We start from the raw sequence: 18475 nt of genomic DNA on the forward strand, positions 1-18475 counted from the left end.
GAAAAGAATCCCCAAAACCACAACCAACCAAAACCACCCACTCACATGCCAGTTGTTTTTTAAAGTGATTTCTACAGCTAGCAAAAGGGACAGATTGGGAGTTCTGAAACATGAAGTCTGTTGTACCCACATAGCACTTCCTGGGAGGCAACCAGACATTGTGCTTCCATTAAAAAAAAAAAAAAACAAAACCATATTATGTATGTACCGTTAGAGATCAAAAGAAGAGTTACTTGCCTAAGGAAAAGGCCAGGTTGACAGCAACTTTGTATGGCCTTCATGATCTACAAAACCTGAGCTGATCAGAACAGACCACTCAAGTACTGTGAAACCCCATATTTCAGCAACATCCTGCCTGCCTCGTGGGCTGTGACCTTAGCTCTGTGGTTCCTGAGCATACCTTCCCTCTGAAGCTGTGTCGAGGTCTTCAAACAACAACTTTATGGTTCTGCTCTACAGCGCTTGCGCAACAGTACTCTGTTTTCAGTCACATATTTGTGTGGCCACAGCATGCTACTGCAATTCCATAATTGAAATAGAATGGTAGGACAAAGACCTTTCCAAAGCTGTACCAGCAAGAAGCAGTTCAGCCTATAAGACTCACGCAACCCTTGTCTTTGGCCCAAAGTGTGGCTCTCTGGCAGCTCGAGCTGATGTAAATCAGCCCTTTCCTTGCAACGATGCCCATGCAATAGCACAGCAGCTCAGCAACACGAGCCAGCTCAGAATGAGCCCTGTCAAAAAATTGTTTCAGTTAGATGAGCTACCTGAACTTCTCCTCAGGCAGCCTCACAGCACTACTGCTGGTGCAAGCGAGAGTTGTCGACAGAAGGAGACAGGACAGAAGGGTCACGGTCCCAGTTTAAATCTCTTTAGGCCACTGCGGCCACTCCCTGAAGCTGCCACATTAATCCTGGTTTCTGGGAAATTAGCTTCAGCCTGTAGAAACTACTTTGACTCAAAATTTGTTTTTGTAAGAGGACCATATGAGCTGCAGTTACAGTATTTTGAAATTAATATGTTTAATCTGCCAGGAACTGAGGGAAAACATAAGATTAAAGAAAAAGAAAAAAGAGAAAAGTGCATAAAATACTATAATGGGCCTTTTCATGGATATAACTCTTAAAATGTAGCTTACTTTAATATTATACTGCATGACAGAATATGGTTGTTTATTTTAAATTCTTCCTTTGCTTTGGTCTTTGTGTTATTTAAAGCTTGTCCCATATTGTCAATTACAAGGTATGGAAAGAACCATCTATGCCATCCCTTCTCGATAAGGCGAAATATTTGCTTTCCAGCTAACTCTGAAGAGAACAGAAAAAAAGTTTCATGCTTGTCTTTGGCCATCACACCAGCTTGCTTTTACTGCCTGAGACATGAATGGCATGTCTAGATAACCAAATTCTGACAATTGGAAAATCAGACTAGTTAGTATACTGTCATTTTTTCCAAGCAAGGAGACCTTGTCAGTTCTACCTGTCAAGTGAGTTTGGGCCAGATTGTTAAGACATTTCAATAAAACAAAATAAAACATATTCCCTCCAAGGAGCAGACTTCCATTTACTTTCCTTGTTCATGAGCATACCATTAGAGACCACAGCGCAAGAATGTCCACAGGACTTGACTTTATTACTGAAACTATTCAAGGTCTTCTGTTCAACCTACTGCTGTGAATGGGAATCACTGGGATTTCAGTTTCACGGATTTCCTGGCAGATAAGACAGTATTAATGAGTTGCCTCAGCTTTCCTACGTTTGCACCAATCTGAAGTATGATTGGCAGCGACCCAGTTTCATTATTCTTAGTTAGATGAGTCAATACGTGTGGAAAGAGAAATGGAATGGGCAGCTAATCAACACACACACAAAAAAAATCAGATATTCTAAGCCCAAGAAAGTATTTATATGCTGATGACTCAACTTTTGCAGCACGGTATGCAGCAAGAACAGGAAATATACTATTGAACCCTCCTATGAAAACAACTTTGATGTAAAAGGCCGAAATAGCTTATTCTCCCTGCTGTGATTCAGAAAGCTGGAACTGTAATCCTGGCTTTCTGCAGAATACACTCACAAGAGCTTCTGAGCTCATTAAAGGACATCAGAGAAGACAAGGCTTCTGCAGGGGAAGGAAATGTCTTTCAAAGACATGGGAAGGAACACCGGTGACCACAGGCTGGCCCTGGAAGCTCAGCCACTGTTTGACGTACAGCACATCTAAGGCTCACCCACCTCTACAGCGGTGGAGCGCTGCTGCTTCGAGGCAGGGAAACAGAAGAGTTCCTCCAACCTTCTATAATGGCATGGTAACGTACTATGTTTGATAGTGATTTTACTTCTTGTTAAATCCGTTAACCCAAACACAGAGTTTATGTCGGAATACAGCTGATAGCTATTCTAGAACAAACTTTCTGAACAGAGAAACTACAATTTGCAGCATCGTTTCATGAATACTTGTACAGAGGCATAAGACAGCCACTTCTTTACAAAATTTAGGAACTTCCTCTTATCTCATGTTTATTGTTTTTCTTCTTGTATAGAAGAGGCTCCACGGAGGAGCTGGTGAGAACAATGTATAATATCGCTGTCCTGCAGTGGTAATTATTACAGCAGATAGATGCTGGGGCAAGGCTATGAAATGATCTGCATGCCTGATTTTAGTATCACTATAAATTGGTAGAAACTGAAAATTTATCAGTGGATTTAGATTAGTTAGCTTCAACAATTTTCAGTATGCAAACCTGGTAAATCTGTAGACAGAGACAGTACATTTAGCAAATTGACTGGCAGCTAGGCTTGATTCTTTTGATTCCCTTAGTAGCGCTTCACAGGCCAACTGAAAACTTCCAGTTCAGGTTCAAATCAACATAAAAATTACTCCCACTCCCCTACAAGTAAGGTGCCCGTTGATTCAGACTCACGGGTGAGGCATCAAAACACAAACAAGCTTCATCTTAAATATGAAAATGAATTATTTCGTTCAGTATTATTTCAGAGTCAGATAAAATAGGTTTTGGGAATAAAAACATGTGTTTACAGAAAAAGATCCTAAAGAAAACCAAACTAGGACAAGGAGGTCTGTCTTTTTAGAGCTGAATGAGGAGATACGGAAGTGCAGGAGGTTCAAATTTGTACCACATAATTTTTTTCTCACAGAGCCAAAGCTGTTAGGCTCTGTTTTATCCTTCTGCTGAGACTGTCACTCAGATTGCCCTTTCTGCCTACTAAACAATCCAAGCAGGACAGATGCAAATTAAGGCTGCTGCAGCGTAGCCAAGCTGCTACCTGTCTTTTTTTATTTCCGTAATATTACCGTAATACTTGGAGATTAAGCTGTCCCTTGAGTGGGAACGTCCTTCTCTCTGTTACTGGTTATCTGTGTGGTTGACTCGGTAACTTGCTCACTTGTGTCCTCCTGCTGCTTCATACTAATACTCTGCAGACCATGTCACACATGCCCTTTGTCATTTCTTGTATAGAGATCTTGTAGTTAATGATTGCTAGATGTTGACTTTAACGGCTCATAAAGCCACTAGCGGATAGTAAATTTAATACGATCAACTGACATCAATGATGTATTTTATCTCTTGCTTCAAATTACTCAGTTTCTGGGGTTTTCAGGATTTAAGAAAAACACATAGCACAACAGAAGAGACCTTTTAATGCTGCTTACAAGCAAATGGGACTTTCTGACATAACCCAAAGGCTACAACAACCAGACACTACACAGGGAAAGGAGAGACACTGCAACACCACAGCTTCCAAGCGCTGATATGTCTGGCAAATCAGCTCCACTGGAGAGGCAGCATTCTTGTTGTCAGGGAAACAGCCAGACTAATACGCATCCTTCTGAAGACACATCATCTTCCATAAAACAAAATGAGGTGCTGATAGCTTGGGCAAAGCAGCTGGAAGAGCAGATAAGGGAGAACACAGGCTTACAGGGAAGGAACAGAGGTACTTAAAAACAAATAGTACAAGCTTGCAACATTAAATAGCATGTATTATTTACTGAATGCCATTGGACTGAGAAAGTTTCTTTGCTGGTCACAGTTAACCCATTTTCCCTATGCCGCGATAAGAAATGTAATGCTTTGACAGAACTGGGTGACAGGTGACAACTATCTGTTGTGCCCTCCTCCATAAAACTGCATGTGCCCTGCTCGCAGTCGGAGGCCGGGTGAGCTGGACGGCTTTTCTGCAACCGTGACACCGGTGTGCAGCAGTGGGAGTGCTGAGACGGGCTGCTCCAACACAGCCCAGTAAACCCAAGAGGCAGGAGCAGCTGGGGAGGGTGTCTGTGCAGCCAGCCCTTCCAAGCAGGTTATCCTATAATGAGATCCTAACTACGCAAAGTCAAGTTTCCTGTGATGTCCTGATTTCATCACATTAATTTCTCTCAGACCCCCAACTCACACTATGTGCCAAACAATCATGGCCCTTTGTTGTGTGTGTTTTTTTCATCTCCAAGCTTCTCCTGTAATCTGTAACTCATTGCCAACTAACCATTTGTACACCAGCCCTCACAAATACTGGCCAGGAAGGGAGTAGACACAGCATTTTATGCTCAGTTGAACACAGTTGAGCCTGTTCTCACACTCAGTGACAGATGGGACATTAAAAGCATGCAAGTTGCAGGCACAAACCCGCATCACACAGCATGGAATTTCACTCCATTACCTGCAACCAGCATTCAGCAAACCACCCAAGGCAGATTATTCTTTATAAAACATCATGTTAACACCACTTTTCAAGAAGAACAGCTATCATTGCTAAATAGTTTCCAATAAAATAAAGATTGTTGAAAAAAATACTCAAATATCATTCTTTCTCCATTCATGGGATGTGATTCACATACCTTGCTTCTCCCCCTCTGTGAAAAAAGTGCTAAATCACCACAATCAAACAGCAGACTTTCCCTCTCTTCATCTGGTGAGGTTTTGCCAGGGGAATCTTCATCCCTCTGGAACGCAGATTAAGTATTTAGGAAAATGAAGCAAAAGGTCCACAGAAGATCTTTGGGGTGTCACTGTGTAGTATTTAGCTTCCTTCTGAACTGCTAAGGCATTGCCCTGATGCTGCAGCTACTAAACACCCTCTTATACTTAAACATAAGTAATCAAGGCAGTTTTCCCACCCTCCTCTTTCCCCTCTTCTCCTATTCAATGGTATCTCTCTGCACATGTGGTGATTCTGATACCTGGAATTTGCATGTTAATAACTAGGACTCCATGAAAACCTTCAGCTGTGAATACCAGAGGTGTATGATGTTGCACTGGCTGCTGTTTTGTTAGGACTACATATACCCGCACATCTTAGTCTACATTACAGCTGTCCTGCAATCTGCCCTAGTACATGTAATCTAGTCACTCTGGATTTTTCCAGCAGTACATACAAAATGCTGTTTACCCTGAGTGGTAATATAAGAGGGAGCAACTAATGAGTACAGGCAGAGGAAGACAAGGATGCACAAGACAGACCTTATGACAGTTTAGTTTGGAAAAGACCTTTAAGATCACAAAGTCCAACCGTTACCTAGCACTGCTAAACCCACCTCTAAACCATGTCCCTAAGAACCTCACCTATGCAACTTTTAAACACCTCCAGGGATGGTGACTGCACCACTTCCCTGGGCAGCCTGTTCCAGTGCCTGACAACCCTTTCCGTGAAGATTTTTTTCCTAATGTCCAATCTAAACCACTCCTGGCACAACTTGAGGCCATTTTCTCTCATCCTATCACTTGCTACTTGGGAGAAGAGACCAACGCCCTTCATGCTACAACCTCCTTTCAGGTAGTTGTAGACAGCGATCAGGTCTCCCCTCAGCCTCCTTTTCTCCAGGAGAAATGATCCATTTTAGGTGATGATGTAGCTCTCATGAGTTTCTCATGCTCTTTGATCATCACACCACCTTCATCAATTGATTTCTTACTTTCCTTTCCTAAGAGGATCACATGTAAACTTAAATACATTATCTAACTGTTTGTTAAACTCCTGATATTGATAAAGGAGATTTGAATGAGAACTTAGGGAATGGAAAGAAGTCTATGCACAGATGGTGAAAAGGCATAAAGAGAGGTCTGGAACAGAGAAACAACGAGATCTGAAGATGTCTTCTGCAATCTGCTTGACTAGCTTTTTGCCTGGAACACAGGCACTTCCATGATTTTCCAAGCACCCAACTTATCACAACATAGCACAAGTATAAATGGTCCAAATCCATAACTACAGGTTCCTAAGTGAGAGCCAACAGATTTTGGGATACCAGCAGGTGCAGACATGATTATTTTTTACAAGGTTTGTGTTTGGTTTTGGTTGTTCTTTTTTTTTTTTTTGTGCTTCTTTAAAATTTAAATAGGACTATTCATAATTCTTCTCCCCTCCACAAGCTACTGAAGCATCTTCATTTAAAGAAAAAAGCATTCACTTCAATGTTAAATGCATGCATGAGTGAAATATGCAATTAAAATGCATTTAATGATATCGGCACAAATACTTTCCAGCAATCATTCTAATTTTAATTATCTAGTGGATGAACTCTGCCTCTGAACAAGTCAAATGGTGTTTTGCAGCCAGTCCCCAACTCCATGGGCTGTCTCTCCTAGTTCAAACCTGCTTTGCAGCTTTTGCACTAATATTTTTCATTTTGCACCCCAGCTTTACAGTCTCTCAGTTTTTTCCTCTGTTTTTGGTTTCTAAATGCTCTTTGTTCCTATCTATACAATCAAACACAGTGCACTCAAAATAAAATGTGGGATATAAATATGTGAAAATAAATATTCGGGAAAGTTGCAAGCAATTTTTCCAGAAAAAAAATACTACATGTTCAAAAATATATAAATAAATATTTTAATAAGCCTCACACAAGCAGGCACATGCCTACTCATTCCTCCAAATTCTCAGAGCTCTTGCATAAACCTTCTATTTGTCTTAGTCCCTGAAGTTACACACATCTTAAAGTTAAAAAAGATAAGACTTGTTAATAACACACAAATGTTCATAGACATAACATCTTTACAGACATCCTCTGTGAGTAGATCAAGCCACTCTCCATATGTATTTAAACATAGTGGAAGGCTGGAGTTTTTAAGCTGTCAGATCTGTGCCTGGGTAAGAGGGGCTCTATTTTCACTCTTCGAGCAGCGAGAGATTAGCAGCTTGAAATCACTTTGACAGTTTCAGTTACTCTATTGCATACCACAGGGAATTTTAATTCCAACCTGTGAAATTGTAATTGCTTCTCAAGAAGAGCGGAAGGATTGTGGGTAATGGCCACAGCCAAGCTCAATGTCAGAGTTGCCAGTGCTGCCACTTCAGATATTACTTGCTGTTATTCAAAAATCACTCCGGCTTTCCATATGGGAAGTTGAACTGGGGAGTGAAACTAAATTAACAGAAGCTGTCAGATGTTCAGAGATGTGCAGGCAATGATGTGATAGAGGTGGATGAACTCTCCTCAAAAGGTAGCTTCTCCTTTCTCTCTCCTGCTTTAATAGAACCAGCTTTACATAAACCACTTCTTTTACTTCATATTCTTTTTCTAAACAAGTATACCATTAATAGAAAGCTACACTTAAAAGATTAAATGACAAAGTCCTCCAGCATCCCAAACCATGCACAAGTAGGACATAAGAAGTGTGCTCTTAATGTTGTTCAGAAGAGATTTAAGATGTCTTTGCTATTCAAGTCTTGTGGTTTGCAAGATTCCTCACTGAAAACAGCCAGAGAGAACTCAGAGCTACCACAGACATTTCAGAAAAATAGTTGAGGCTTCCTTGGTACCAAAAGGAAACGAGATTCTTTTTTGCTTTAAAAAAAAAGGCATTGACTGTAGATTGCTTGTTAGCAGACACATTCTCTAGTGATGAGTGTGTTCATACACGTGTGAGATCGACTGACTGTGGGGAAACCTCATTAACTTGGAGTGCAATAGATTTCTCACCCACCCTGATGGCTTGTAAAGAGAGAACACTCGCTGGAAAGTAAGCCTCAAACATCATGCCAATGCAAAAATTCAAAATGCCACCTGGCATGGCAGTTAGAGGCATTCAGAGAGCCAAACGGGAGCAAAAATCACACAGCAAGTATGTTTGGGTCAACCCGTTCCATGAAGTAGATATACTTGATATACTTCCACAGTTCACCTTACACTGGCTGAGGTTTCCCAGCCAGCGTGCGGTTTGGGTTGTGCCTGAAGGCCCCAGTGAGCTCTTTGACCAGAATTGACTGGTTCAGCTCAGTGGCTTTGAAAGCTTAATTGTAAATAACCAGAAACAAATGGCAAACGCTCTACCGCTCTACAACACAAAGTGTCAAAAATCCCTCTCAAAATCTAAATGAAGACAAAAAACCACCTGATAAACAATACTTCCTACTTATCAGATTAAGAATATACAGCATTTGTAGGCATCATCATTTACAAATGTTTCTTTGGCCTCTTCCTGTATATTGCATTATTTCTAAGAAAATAAGCCAGTCCCCTTAAAACCAATGATGCACAGAATCTAAATCACAAGCTTTGCAAATCTCTGTAACAGCTGATGCAATGAGTCTGTAATTGCTACGATTAGCTAAGCTACACTGGCTGACAGAGAAAGTGCTAGAGGCATAGAACATATCTGCATAGTTTATTCCCATCAAATGCCAAAATTTGGCTCAGATTTAATGATTTTGTCAACTCATAGTTTTCCTGAGAATCTTGTGATATGTGGCACAGTCATGAAAATTTCAGCTCCCAGTGGGGCTTTTTTTGAGAATTATAGATTTGTTAAATATGTAAATTATTGATTGTTACATACTCTGGGTTGTAAAGAAAAGCCTGATAAAAACCCAAACAGAAGTACATCAAGAGCACAGGTGTTTTCTTTCCTCCTTGAGTTTTGGTTCATGACCTTCAATGGTTGTAATAAGAAATACAATATTCAAGTCATTACACACCTAATTTCCTGAAGACAGCTACATTTGTTGTTATAATTTACAGGCTGTACTGAAAGCATCACGGTGGTACTTCCTGATTCTCTGTAACTATCACGAATCCTCAGTTTATACAGTACGAAGCATTCCTCCTAGTGGATTATTCACCTGCACAATAGAGCCCCACCATACTGGTTCTGACTCGGATAGAGTTAATTTTCTTTATCGTAGCTGGTATGGGGCTGTTTTGGACTTCTGAACAAACCAGTGTTGATAACACGGGGATGCTGAGCAGTGCTTGCACAGAGTCAAGGCCTTTTCTGCTTCTCACCCCACCCCACCAGCGAGGAGGCTGGGGGTGCACAAGAAGTTGGGAAGGACACAGCTGGGACAGCTGACCCCAACTGACCAAAGGGATATTCCAGACCACATGATGTCATGCTCACCGATAAGAGCTGGAGGAAGGAGGAGGAAGTGGGGGGCTTCCAGAGTCATGGTGTTTGTCTTCCCAAGTAACCATTATGTGTGATGGAGCCATGCTGTCCTGGAGATGGCTGGACACCCACCTGTCCGTAGCAAATACTGAATGAATCCCTTGTTTTGCTTTGCTTGAATGCGCAGCTTTTAATTTACCCATTAAACTTTGTCTCAATCCATGAGTTTTCTCACTTTTACCCTTCTGATTCTCTTCCCCGTCCCACCGGGAGAGAATGAGTGAGCGGCTTTGCATTAGCTGCCTATCGGGGTTAAACTGCAACAGCCATGTAGGCAGCTCAGCTTCGTCTGTGCTGAGTATGACACACACATACTAAAAAAAAAAACACAAAAAAACCTCCAAAACCAACAGTTCCCACTCTTAAGATTTTAAACAGACTTTGTAAGTGGAAGTTTGGATGAAGATCCAGAAAGGTGACAAGGCATGAACAAATGAACAATATCATGCAGCCAGCTGCTGGCAGAACTGGGCACAGAGTCCAGTCCCTGACTGACCGGCACAATCACACGATGTGTGGAGATACTGTTATGACAAAAATGGCTTGAAAGAAAGTAATTAAAAATTTGCAGCGTGCAAAATTTAATGTCCCCACTCACAGAGCAATATTGTCTTATATACAGCATGATCCAGTGTACAGCTAAGAGATTCAAATTTAGTTCTCTGAGTGTTATACCAATTCTATAGAGACTGTATTAAATCCAGCTTTTAACAGAACTTTATCACCAGAACTCCATCTTCCCACTCATTGATAAAAACCCAATACCTTTAAAACTTTTTCTATGTAAAAAATAATTATTGTTGTATTAACAGAGCTTAGTAGCTCATTGTGAAGTTGAGAGAGGCAAGATGGCAGGCCAAAAATTCTTTCAGACATGACAGCAAAATCAACAGCAACAAATGACAAACTTTAATGACCCAGCAATGTTTGATTCTAATGTAAAAAGACACATAACAAACCATCACACTGCATTAAGCAAAGTCTTTAAGAAAGCTATAAATGTTCTGCCCATAAAAGATCACCAACATCACTCAATGGAAAGATTTCTTATAAACATCACGAGTTTCCTGCACGCAATTTTACCTGCTGCAGCAGTTACGAAAAGAGTAAGCAATGCAAACATCGCATCATTTTAGAAAAAAGAAGAGGAAAGGTGCAACAAACTGTTCTCTCAACCAATGATCTAAAATTTTGGCAAGAAGATAGGTCTCCTTAGAGCTTATTAACATCCTCTCCTATGAATGACAGGAAAGGCATAGGGTGAGTACAAATTATTGCCCAATTTATATTAGCTTTTATTTTGTTTTGTAAAAAAAAAAAGAATTGTTGGTAAAAGTGTTTGTTTCCTTTGAAGATTTTAAACAGCAGTTTTACTGTTTTCACAAAAGCCTCATTCAGTTCACAGTTCTGTTTTCATTCCTCCATAGTAAAACACGACAAGAACTGCCAGCAGAGCCAGGCTGACAGACAGTATCTTCAGTCCACCTCCTTCTTGTTGCCATGGGAGCTGCAAAGCCATCCATGACTGGAGCGCTGCTTTCACTGGGCTCTTGGCAGAAGGGTGTGCTTTCCAGTTTGTGCCATTCTGTGGGGCATGTCTGAACTCCTGTGAAGAAATGCACATATTAAGATTGAAACTGTGTAAGGTATTTCTGATTATACATACCAAATAGAAAATAAAATCTCCTCTTTATACTGAGGTTCAAATTAATATCCCTTCTCAAGACAAACAACAATTCAACCTGCACTGTATCATCATCAGACCATCAGGTTTTCATGCAGAAATCTTACCAATGCCATACAAAGTCAATCTTTCTAATGAAATTAACTGCCAAATCAATGAAGCTGTTAGCAATAGAAACAAATCTCCAGACCTCAATGTCATCAAAGAGGGCTGTCAGATGAATATTTTTTTATTTGTTTGTTCAGCTGCTATGTCACTACTCTCCCACTTTTAGCTTCTTCAAAAGAAATGTCTAACCTGTGATAAAGGGGACCACAGCACAACAATCCTTTGCACAGCAGGGATCTTCTGAAGTCTATCATCGTCTCCTGGTGTGGTAGCTCAGTGGTGCTTGAAAATCCTCCCACAGGGCTTTTCCTTTCCCCTGACCCTCAGGAGGCAGCTGTGCTAAAACACTCACCTTCTCATTCAGCATATTGCATCTGAGTTCCCTGCTGCGCCTGCCATTACCCTTCTCAACCTGACTGCAAGCACCGAGATCCCCCAGAATATCTGAACTTTTAACAGCAGCACAAGTTACAGATGTGGAGTCGCTATTTCAGCTGAAAATCCAACTGGAAAGAATAGGAAACTCTTCTCTCTTGCAACCTTGTTCAGTTCAGCACATTAGCGTTGTAGATGCTCAAAAGCAAAAACATTTATTAAAACTGTAATCCGATGACACTTGCAAGAGGCCTAGTGGTAAAGGTGCAATTAAACAATGGTGTAATGATCCTGCATCATAAGATTCAATATTTCTGTTCATAATTTCTTTTTTTCCTCCCCCTATTTCAATGATCTCTTAGGAATTCAACTGAGCCCAGCCCTATTTTTAATTGGTTTGAAATTTTCCCGTTAAAAAAAGATTTTTGATTAATCCATTTTATTTTTTTTCCATTCACATTTCATACAAAACAAGTCAGGGACCGGAAAGCATCTATCTGGATAGTCTTGTATTTCCAAGCAGCTGAAACAGGGTCACATGAAAATACAGACCAGATGCCTGACTCCCTCCTTTACCAAATGCATTTCTGGGCAAACTCAAAGAAATACGAAAGCTCCAGGAAAAGTGCCTGCCCATGACAGTGTGACAGCACAACTCGGACTGTCTGTAACTGCCTCCTGCTTTCCATTGCACGAATCAGCTCCATCGTAATAATTGTAGAAGGAAAAATAATGATTTCTACTGGTTAGGTAAGTAAGCATCAAAGGGACAAATTACAGCCTGGCGTGAGTGCTATTCTAGCATCCGAGGTATGACTTAGATCACAGTCCACATAGGCAAAGGGTTACTGAACAAGTGACCTATGAAATGAGGGTGACTTCTTACATATACTGCACCCAGAAGACCATCAACTGGGTAAAGAGAGGAAAAAGAAATAGGTAAGCAAATTGAGGGAGCAGTTCTCCACAGTGTAAGGCACAGTAACAACACCACTCCAAGACTTCAGTCTCCACTGTACGGAATATGTACAGAATATGCTTAATCAAAAACTACCTAACTGCTTCATATTGCTATTAATTACAATCAGTTTCTAAGGCATATGAAATTTTAGTAACTGGCCACAGCTATTTTAGCCCCCCAAATCAAAGCTGATTAACTTTTGCCTGCAGAATAAACTGGAAACCATACAGTATTAGGGATTTTTAATATATGAATCCCAATATATTTGCAAATTATTCTTTCTAGACCTTTTCTAGGCCTTTCTTTTCCTTGTAGGTCTCACAAATCCCTGCCAATCGAAGGTGCATAATTTATGGTCATGACCTGTTTTTACATGTATCATTGTTACATTAACACTAAGGCTAAGGTGATTTAAAATAATGGTTAAGGCTGTAAAAATACCAATAAAACCAAAGACTGACGACTTCTGGTATTTAATTTCCACCAATTCATGACTTTTCAAATTTTGCTGACTACAATCAGACTCTCAACTACTTATTAAATATTTCTACACAGCTTGATAATCAGTAAAGTCCTGAATATTTACTTGCACAAGACTAGAAAACAGGTAAAATGCCCAGTGACTCATAAATGACTTTGTAACTTTCTCCTCAATGTTTCTTCTCCACGCTCAGCCTTAGTTCCTATAGATCTGTCTCTGCAAGACCGGGTATAGCCAGCAAAACATCCCAAACACAAGTCGCAACTTGTGAAAAGCTTTGAAGGACTTTTCTGGGTCACCTTTACCAACAGTTAAACATGTTCGAGTTTTATGCATTCATTCATGTTCCTGTGCAGTAGTTTTCAGTAGTGCTTTTGCTGGCACGTCATTTCTATTTTACAGTTTTTCTGTTTTCCAACATAAAACCAAATAGTCTCGTCGGTATAATTTTGGTCATGAATAGCCTCTACTGGTTTTTTGTTACCATACTGTTTTCTTAAACTTCTATGGCAACATGCAATGAATATGCATTAGGCAGCACTGCATACTGCTAAGACAGAATGGCAAAAGTGATTTTAGATGTTTTACAAAGTTCTGGTGGTGGGGAATGCCATGGCCAGTTATCCCAGTAGTATTTCATCTGAGTAAGTCAATCTGTGAAGTTGTGAGCACCATTTTCTCCCTTACTTTTTTTCCTATAAATTAGATGATCATACTGATGCACTAAACCCATTTTTAAAATTTTCCTTCTGTAGATGAGATTTTCTCTTACATTATTTTACTAATATTGTGACTTAACTGGGTTGGAGGTACAATTCTCACAGTTTCACTATGCTTTTATTTTACTTTTATCTTATATTTTGAACTCTTAGGCACTTGTTTCTACTGATACTCACATCTTCTAAAACACTCAAAACTTTCAGACTTCCACAGTATCTCAAATCATATAAGAGATTATCAACAATTTGCATCAAAAGCTTTTCTTCCATTAGATGTTTACATGAATGCTACTCCTATTTCCTTGCTAATCTGAACTCTTTACAATTTTTCACATGAACTGAACTGTTCTTATATGGACAAAACCATCACAATTTGCAAAATGAACTTCTTTTTTTTTTTTTAAAGATGTTCCTCACAGCTTATTACTTAAAACACAACTGCATTTCTGTTTGATAATGTATATCTCTTCAGATGATCCTGCCAAATATTTTCTTTCAAGAAAAGTAATTAACATGTGAATCCGATCCATATTTTCTGAAGAATTTATTCTCTAGTTTGCTCCAAAATTCTGCCTTGCAACACTGATGCATGAGTAATACCACTGGCTTCCTTGAAATTTTCTGTTGTTATTGTCAGAGAAGATGCACTTGTAAAGAAGGGTACATCTGGTTCCCTGCCACTGAAAGTCTCCTTTAGAAAATGGCAGTCTTTTGTCCCCCCTGCAATTCGTACAACAGCTTTTAAAAAGAGGATAATCTCTTAGAGACACCTGCAGGTAGATGCCTCTTCCTAAGAGTGCAGCTCTGTAAGATACGGCACAAAACTCTCAGAGGGAGAAGGAAGAGCTCTGCTAAGCTGAGCAGGTTCTTGCGCTCTCTTAAGCCTGAACTAAGGGCTGAGTGGCCCCCACTGCAGCCTGGGCAACCGTGAAGTGCCTCTCTAGAAAGTAATCAGTTCTTACTAACATGCAAGTATCATGTTACCAGCTGCGCTAGTGAAAAGCACAATAATATATTTTTATTTGGGCAAAAAGTCCTTCTGTAGGCTCTGTGTGAGGAACTAGTTTTCAGGTATACAGTATAGATTGTAGCGTATACTGCATGCACAGAGAAGGAGGGGAGAGGATGAAGTTACAGAAAGGAAAACTAAAATTAAGTCTTGTAGAGTAGACAAGGCAAATGACATGAGCTTCTTTGGGCTGTCATATGAACTTCAGAGTTTGCAATACTATAGTGCTATATTCCGAGATGTTCCCATCCGCTTTGCCTTGAAGAACTATCCAAGATCACTGCAGAAAAGATTTTTCTTGTTTTGTGGAGATGAGAGATCTCCACAGAAAACCAAGTTTATTAGAGGTCTTTTAGGCAACTTTGGTGTAAAAAACCTGGGTGAGGGTAGAGATCTCATTTGTTGAAGTAGCAGTTACACTGGTCCACTCCCTGTGCTCTCACTTTATAGAAGTATTAATTCTGAAAGGCCCTCATTGGCATGTCTAGATAAAATATTTGCAGTGCATTAGATTTTCAAGGAAATCTTCCAGGCATTTCTGTAATATTCTGAACTGATATAATTGGTGATATTTACTATATACAATCACTAGTCAGAGTGCAACAGTTTCTTAAGGTGAACTCAGGAATCACATTTTTGTAGCTGCAAGACTCAGGAAGATCAGCGTAGCGATTCAGTTCAGTGGAATTTAGAACTAAATCCAAAGCCTCTTTTACCTAAAAAATATTTGGAGGAAATCCTAAGGTAAAGAAGCTTCCAGAAATATGTGTTTATACTAATTTAAGTCTCGATAGACCATAAACTCCTTGGTAGACTTGTTGTTAACAAGGAGCATTGCTCTCACTAAAAAGGACCACAATGAAGGACAACGTACTTCAAGATTTAAGCCTATATAGTATTAATAAAAATGAGGGGAGGAAGGGAAATTATCGAACTGAAATGCAGAGACAGACACTTAGAGCAAAGCATCTTGTATTTCCATGGAGGCAGCCTTTCATCTTGTTTTGGCAGCCACAAAGTAAACACAAGACTTTGCTAATAAGGTATAATATAAATTATTAAACCATCTAGTGTATGATCAAATGCATTTCAGATTATTTTTTGAATAATTCTGCCTTGACGACTGCCAGGAGTAATATATGTTGTGTGCTCTTGCACAGACCCATTGATTGCTGTCTTTCTGAAGCTCCAATCCCAGACTTAAACTGCTGTGCATGAAAGAAATAGGTAATCACACCAAAATCTAAGCTTTGGCATCTGTCGATCACAGCCTAGCTTTTTGTAAGATCTCACTTCATGTTAGTCAACAAAGACATGAGAGCAACTCTTTAGCTCTGAGCTGAGGTTTTAATAGATTCAAAACATTTCTTACATGCAAATTTCTTTTATGGCTCAGGGGCACTGTTAGAGCTTGAAGTGTTAGCTAACTGCTGTGAAAAACTACTTGACTGAGCATATCTCAAGATAAATTAGACTGCTGAATTTTTTAGCCCAACCAAGTAAATCTTACACTCTTGTACTACTGGGTTTAAAAATATGGACTTTTATATAATCATCCACAAGTCTGTGTGACAAATTAAAAGAAAACATGTTAAAATATGCATTACATATCCTACTGTGTCATTTGAAACTCTGGGCTATTACACTTTGGAGGCATTTTTCAGATTTAAAAAACAAGCAGTTACTGAAGGTCACATAGATTACATATCTAAAAAACATGTAAATTAAATTTTATCAAATAGTTCCGGAAGACACATTTAGTTCTGTAGGTATTAAGAGAGCTCCTTTGATTTATTACTCACAAAATTCTACCAGCCTTCAGCAAATGTGGAATGCTGATCTTAAAGTAGAAGATAAATGGCATATAAAATATTTTTAATGATGGAACTAACATGATAATTCCCATAAGAAGCATCCCTGCCACCATGTATTCCAGTGAATGCAGTGCTATGTTGTTAAGAAAAAATGCTATCTACAAGCATGCTTGTGTCAAATGTTATCAGCTGTACACCATTCCTAGGAATTCACTGATTCCAAATATGCATGGAGTTTACTTACTCACTTTAAGAAATGGGAAACCTTGAAAAGAATAAAGCAGCCAGGCACTTTTGCAAAGGTATTTCATATAGTTTCTTCTTTTTTGGGTGCATATACACATATGTGTTTGTATATGAGTGTGATGTATGACTGCATGCTTTAATATATAAGTGAGGGGAAAGAACTGAGCTGAAAGATAAATATAGATTTATTATTAATTTCTCAGTAAATGGTCAGTGTCTTAGCAATAAGTAGGATTCTTAATCTGTTAACCCCAAATCATTACCACTTAAGTTATAGCAAGAAAATAATTTAATCAAAGCAAATTGCAAATAGCTGTAGCCACTATGACTATCTTACTGTCTGTCATAGGATCTGAAGATAATTCAGACTACAGCTGGTCCATACTCCTGCTCCAAAAAGGGTCAGCTATGGCCTAGTTTGCACAGGGATTTAATTAGTCAGGCTTTGAAAACCTCCAATGATGGAGACTGAACAGCCTCTCTGGGCCTTCGTTCCACTGCTTGAACATCTTCATGGGGAAAATGTTTTTCTTCATTCTTGTTTCGACTTACGCCCACTGTCTCTTGTCCTCCCACATACACCACTATGAAGCACTTGCCTCGATATTCTCAGTAACCTTCCCATAGATACTGGGGGGGATTCTGTTAGGGTGTCCTGAAGCCACCCTTTCTCCCCGCTTGAACAAGCCTGGTCCCTCAGCCTCTCCTCACAAGCCACATGCTCCAGCCCCTGACCATCTCTGTGACCCCAGGCTGAACTCGTTCCAGTTACCAATTCCTAATTTATAGCAAGATCACTACAAATGACCCAGTCGAGTCAGGTCAGTAATACTCCTAGCAGCTGGACCATGGTCAAATACAAACATAAAACACATTTAATAATGGGAGGATATAGAGATTGATTGACCTTAAACTCAGCTGCATCAAATCTGACAGTTTCTTCTACATTTGTCACTCCTTAGGGAGATTAACTAGAGTCTACCCTTGACCTGCATAGCAAGTCAGCAAAATCTTTTTTCTTTCCCAGTAACACTTGCATGATCTGTCTCATCCCTTTGGTCAGAGCAGAAAAACACCTTTCCCATTACTCGACTACCTCTCACCTTGATTACTATTACAATGGCCTCCTGTCTGTCCTGTTTTCCTTCTACTTCTCCCCATTTCTCTCCAGCAACATCTGACAATGTGGCCTCTCCTAATAAACAAAAGCAGAGATGCCAATAGGAACACAAATTTGGAATGACATGCCCTATCATGACTCTCTGTCCACACCACACAGACCCACCGCTGGAACTTCCTCATCCTACATTAACATTAAATTCAAACTTTAATATTCCCATGTAAGAGTATAAAAGAAATCAATTCTCTCTCTGTAAGCTACTGGGCCTGAGCTTAAGTCTCCACTGGTATTTGTCTTGGCAGAATTCTCTCTGCTTGCTTCATTGTTCTTACCTCAGGGTAGGCCCTTGCCTACCTACTTCTTTTCCCTGCCTCAAATAGTCTTTAAGGATTATTCTGTCAAGGAGCCCTCAAAATTTATAGTGCAGTTAAAAGCTAGACAGAAGGCTGAGTAACTTGGGATTACTTAATGACTTCCTTTTTGATGTACACTTTGAGGAGGGAAACAACCAAAGAGATCAACTCACCAAAGAAACAAAAAGAAGAGAAA

The 18475-nt window shown here is 39.8% G+C and overlaps 1 protein-coding gene across 1 annotated transcript in view; it reads right to left on the reverse strand.

Annotated features, from left to right (window-relative positions):
• Window positions 1–10295: 10295 nt before the first annotated feature.
• The window catches only part of CDKAL1 (CDK5 regulatory subunit associated protein 1 like 1), a 417324-nt gene continuing 409144 nt past the window's right edge, over window positions 10296–18475 (reverse strand). Inside the window, exon 16 of the mRNA XM_065628520.1 lies at window positions 10296–11015. Coding sequence (XP_065484592.1) covers window positions 10809–11015 — 207 coding nt within the window. The 3' untranslated portion in view covers window positions 10296–10808. The remainder of the gene's footprint in view (window positions 11016–18475) is intronic.

The sequence above is a fragment of the Caloenas nicobarica genome, chromosome 2 (assembly GCF_036013445.1).
Source record: "Caloenas nicobarica isolate bCalNic1 chromosome 2, bCalNic1.hap1, whole genome shotgun sequence".
NCBI classification, from domain to species: domain Eukaryota; kingdom Metazoa; phylum Chordata; class Aves; order Columbiformes; family Columbidae; genus Caloenas; species Caloenas nicobarica.